Below are 5,524 nucleotides of genomic sequence, written 5' to 3' on the forward strand. Positions count from 1 at the left end.
CAGGAGGAGATTGCCCTCTTTCTCCAGCAGAGCATCTGCTGGATTCGAACTGTGTACTCTGGCGCAGCTTCTTGCCACTAGGCCACCAGAGCTCCCTAGAATATATTGTAATAAGCATGTTTCTGTACCCTTATATTTTTCTGTGGATAGAATATATTTTAATAAGCATGTTTCTGGGGAAAGCTTTTAAACACTCTGAGGAATCACATCTCTTACTAAGCAGCTATCCATCAGTAATCCTTGAAGGTTATACCACCCCTTCCTTCTCTCCATTCCCACACCAAAACAATAGTTTTGCATGTCCTTTTGAATGCCTGTGGCCACACATAAAGGTCATGTGATTGTTCATTGTATATCAGGTTCTAAAAACTGAGGATTTTACAGACTGAACTGTTCCTCCCTTCCCATACCCAAATGTGTTGGAATTCTATCCTCTACATCTTTGTATGTAGTTCTACTTAGAAAATGAATTTCTTTTATTAGCTATGAGTCGTTTGCAACTTACAGCGCATGTACAACATGACCAACAGCTCTACACTCTGCTCTATCTTGAGCCAGTTTCATTGTCTCCAGCACACCTACGCCCACTACCTTAGTCATTAAGTCAAACCATCTCATCCAAGGTCTTCCTCTCTTGTGCTATCCCTCCACCCTACCAAGCATGGTGTCCTCCAAGGACTGGTTCCTCCTGGCAATATGCCCCAAGTATGAGAGACAGATTCATCCTGGAAAGGTTTAAACCAGCTGGCTCCTTGGAGGCAAGGATTCTGAGACTCCGTCTAACATACTTTGGACATGTTGTAAGGAGGGACTGGTTCTTAGAGAATGACATCATGCTTGGGAGGGTGGAGCAACCAGCACAGGAGGGGAAGGCCCTCTATGAGGTGGATTGATTCAGTGACTAGGATAATCGGAATGGGAATGTTAGAAATGGTGTGATCGGCACAGGACAGAGCAGAGTTTAGGGCTGTTGTACACAGGGTCGCTATGAGTCGCAAGCTACTCGATGGCACATAACAACATATGAGACAGAGTCTTAAAATCCTTGCCTCCAAAGAGCAGCCTGGCTTCACCCTCTCCTGGACAGACATGTTTGTTGTGTCTCTAGCAGTCCATGGTTTATTCAATATGCTTCTTGCAGGAAATAATAAAGATAGACAAGCCAGCATGAAAGGGGAAGATTTTGTAGAGGATCTTAGAAGAATGCTGGAAGATATAAGCACCCTCTCCCATAGCTGAACAGAACACCTGCTCTTAGAGCTGAAGAGAATGTAATCTTCTGGTCTCCTAAGGTGTGAGAGAAGTTTGTGTTCTTTAAAACAACTTACATGTGATACTTGTGTTCTGTGCTACTATGTAGCATTGCTTTCTACTCAAAGTCTTCCTAATGCCAACCAAAGAGTGTGTAAGACCATGCAAAATATGAGTTTCTGGTAGCCCAAGGGGAATGACTATAATGTAAATAAAGTACATAGCACCCTTGTAGGGGTGTGGCCATGCAACTAATGAGGGCATTAGGCCAGTTTGTGATGCCACTAGGCTTAAAATGAATCATCAAAGAGGCAGAAAGTAAGCCCTCATTACCATCAAGAAAGAAGAGTAAGGAACTGAGGAAGTACTTTGGACTCAAGATCCCAGCTCTGATCTTCCTCCACCCAGGAGACAGAGACAGCACAAGCTCTAACACTTTGCTGAGGCTGAGAGAGATGACACAAAACAGTGGTAGGGGAAGGGTGGTAGGAAAACCAGGATATGGATTCAGTGCACTTTGGGGCCAAGAGAGCTCAATGCCCGTGGGAAGGAGTTAAGTTTGCCAAACCAAAAAAAAAAAAAAAATTAAAAAGGAAAAAAAAAGTTTGCCAAACCAGGGAGCTAGAACTACTGGTAGGATGGAGTGCCCTTATATTTGCAGAATTAAGTTTCATTATACATGCCAAGAAAGAGAAAGCTAGGACAGGAGCAGCATCCAATTCCTAAACAATATGCCTCCAGAAACTATGAACTTTGATAAGCCTTTGATAGAAAGGCTTCAGACCTTTTGCTCATAGGGTCACTATGAGTCGTGCTCAGCTGTACAGAAATCAACAGCAACAATACTTGCCAAGAAAGAGACCAGGATAAAGGTTAAGGGGCTTTAGCAGAGGGAAGACTGCCTGCAGTCACTGACAAAAGGCTTGCTAGATGGAAGAACAGTCCTGAGTTAAGTTTCCATTAAACTTATAGCTTTCCTCAGGCCAGATATGTTGTTTAAACAGAGGTGACCTTAGAGAGCCATCATTATTCTCTCTGGGACCAAGCCCCAGCACAATAAGAACTAACAAAGTCCAGTTAAGTAAGTAAAATGGACCAGGTGGGAGAGTGTAAGACCACTGTATGTAGAAGGGGATGGTGGTTGCACAAGATGGTAGTTATGTACTGAACTGTGCTCCCTCCAAATTAATATGGAAATGCCAACTCTTCATATCTGTGAATGTGAGCCGGTTAGGAAATAAAGCCTTTGGAGTTAACCTCAGTTAAGTAATGAGGTTAATGAAAGAGGATATGGGTCCTTATGAAAGATAAAACGCAGCCAAGTAACAATGGAATCTTATTGCAGCTGTAAGCCACCGAATATCTGGAGCTACCAGGAAACAGGGTGCTCACCCAGCTTCCTTTGGAGAGAATATGGCTATGTCAAGACCTCCATTGAAATGCTCAACTTCCAGAACTGTGAGAGTTAACTTTTGGTTCTTATAAAGTGACGAAGGTGTGATGCTTTGTGGTGGCAACCACAATTAGGACACTAATATAGAGCTCCAACAGATTATCTGGGAGGCTGGGCTCCTGGTATGAGGAGAAGTGTGGCATCAGGATTGGTGAAAAATTCAACAATCTGCATCCTGCAGAGGACACAACCCTGCTTGCTGAAACTGAGGAGGACCTGAAGTTCTTACTGCAGAGGGTCAAGGACTGCAGTCTTCAATATGGATTGAGGTTCAATATCAAGGAGACAAAGATTCTCACCACTGGGCCAATTGGCAGCATCAAGATGGATGGTGAAGAGATTGAGATTGTTCACAGTTTTGGTTTGCTTGGCTCCACAGTCAACACTCTTGGCATCAGCAGTCAGAAAATAAAAAAATATATTGCGATGGGAAAGTCTGCTGTTAGGGACCTCTCTAAAGTATTCAAGAGCAACGGTGTCACTCTTGAGACTAAGGTGCACCCAATACAGGCCATGGTCTTTGCACTCACTTGCTATGCATCAGAGAGCTGGACAATGACTAGGGGGGATAGAAGGAGAATTGATGTCTTTGAGCTGTATTGCTGGAGCATTTAATGTACCATGGACTGCTAAGAAAAACAGATTTGTCCAGGAAAGGTTTAAAACTGCTCCTTGAAGAAGGCAAGGATTTTGAGGCCTCATCTGGTATATTTTGGATATGTAGCAAGGAGGGACCGGTCCTTGGAGAGGGACATCATGCTTGGGAAAGTGGAGGGAGGGGAAGGCCCTCTAAGAGGTGGATTGATTCAGTGACTGGGGTAATGGGAGTGGGTGTGTCAGAGACAGTGAGATTGGCACAGGATAGAACAGGGTTTAGGGCTGTTGTACATAGGGTTGCTATGAGTCGCAAGCAACCCGAAGGCACATAACAACATAGAGCCCCAAACTGACCTGCAAGCATCAGAATGGGTTAAGGAGTCAGGCGACATTTGAAAGAACCACCCATGGAGGCCTCACTGAAGCAGTCTGAAGGGAAGTGGAGTCTTCTAGGGGGAGCAGACAGGGAGCAGGGGAGGAGGGGCCAGTGAAGAAAATAAGCCCTGCAAATGCAGACTGGAAAGTAAAGGTACATGCAGGTTCTCAGTTCAAAGTGACTCACTTTCTCCTTCCACTAAGAGAAACCTTCCCTTAACCACTGTGCCTTTATCAAGTTGGTGTGCCTTTTCATCCCATGACCTTAGGTAAAGATTACTACAATAGTTTACAAGTGAAAAAATGAAGGTACTGTTTGTTTAGAGCCATGAACATTCTGAAAAGAAGCATGCTGCCAGGCAGTCTTATCAGAAGATCTAATCTCTGGAGGCAAATATACATATGTACCTACACATATATGTGTGTATATAATTTATATATCTATAAACATATTTGTAGTTAGGTAAACTATCTACAGAGACAGTATTGAGAACAGGGAAAGTAAGGCTCAAGAAGGATCCTCACTCAGGTGAATTTTTGCTTGTCCAGAAATGACATTAGAGCTTGAGGTGAAGCTGGATGAAGGAAAGCTTGGGAGAAACTATTAGACAAATTCTTAAGAGCTTAAAGTCCTAAATAAATTTAAGTGGGTGGGTCATGCTGACCTCCAGGAACGTGACTGAGTCGATGGTGACGATAAGGGCAATAAAATATTACTTAGAAAATGTATTTCATGAGTTGGTGATAATAGTACTGCAATCACAGAGTCCTGCTCCCCAGACCCGAATAAGATCCCTCAGGGACTACAGTCAGAGAGAGGACAACAGATGACTTAAAAGGAAATCCAACTCTGAGGAACATCTGAGCCAAGGCATGAAGGGTAAGAGTCAGGCGAGCAAAGATCTGCAGGCAGGAAGGCGCGCGTCCACCGCAGTCTTTGTAGGAACGCAAAGCCCTGAAGCTGAAGCATACCTGACCAGGTGGAGTCCAGGAGGAGGCCTGGTAACTAGTCAGTGTCCATGCTACCCGGTGTTGGTTAGATGACCCAAATACAGGCAGAGGCCAACACCTGCAAGCTAGGTACTAACAAGCGGTGGTCTTCATCACAGACTTACCATGAGGTTTCATTAGAGGTAGCAACTCCGTGCAGATGTTTCGGGTACTAAAAAAGTTTGTTTTCATTGTCACCTCTGCTTGAATATGAAAGGGTGTAGGATCAGCCTCTTTTGAGGAGAAAAAAAAAGAGTTAATACACTCTAGCAATACGGTAAAGATTCATACACTTCTAACTTCAAAAGACTTCATGTCTAAATCTAGTGAGTTCCGGGTGAATCCTGGCACTGGTTAACAGCATGGTGCCAATGCCAATTTCCTGATTTTGTTTACTTTTGTTCACAGGATAGTTGGTGCCAATGGGGACGCCTATGCAAGGTGCATGAAACCTTATGTTTAAAAATACAAATTAAGGTGTCCAGGGTACTCTCCTAAAGTCTAATCAGAGAGTAATTGCTGGAGGAAAACTGGTAATGTCCCAGACAGGGAAACGCTAAAATCCTTTTAAATAGAAGCCCTTCAAGTCTGAAAGACTTCGCACCTCCTTCCTCAGGAGCCCTTCCGGACCCCCCAGAGTCCAGAGGGACTCTTAAACACAGCGTCCCTGGAACCTTTGCCCCCCCCAAACCCTTACTCTTGAAGGCGATGCCCGCGTTGTTGACCAGCACGTCTAAGCCCCCATACTCGCGGCGCAGGAAGTCGCGCAGGGCGCGGATGCTCTGCAGGTCGTCGATGTCCAGCTGGTGGAAGCGCGGGTTCAGGCCCTCCGCCTGCAGCTGCTGCACCGCTGTCTGG

At 44.7% G+C, this 5,524-nt stretch overlaps 1 protein-coding gene across 1 annotated transcript in view; it reads right to left on the reverse strand.

The window, feature by feature from the left end:
* The window catches only part of CBR1 (carbonyl reductase 1), a 17,027-nt gene that overhangs the window by 3,346 nt on the left and 8,157 nt on the right, over positions 1–5,524 (reverse strand). Inside the window, exons 2-3 of the mRNA XM_006886785.1 lie at positions 5,364–5,520; positions 4,792–4,899 (exon numbers count right to left, since the gene is read on the reverse strand). Coding sequence (XP_006886847.1) covers positions 4,792–4,899; positions 5,364–5,520 — 265 coding nt within the window. The remainder of the gene's footprint in view (positions 1–4,791; positions 4,900–5,363; positions 5,521–5,524) is intronic.

The sequence above is a fragment of the Elephantulus edwardii genome, unplaced genomic scaffold, assembly GCF_000299155.1.
Source record: "Elephantulus edwardii isolate Elephantulus edwardi_28Jun2011 unplaced genomic scaffold, EleEdw1.0 scaffold00051, whole genome shotgun sequence".
Classification (NCBI taxonomy): Eukaryota; Metazoa; Chordata; class Mammalia; order Macroscelidea; family Macroscelididae; genus Elephantulus; species Elephantulus edwardii.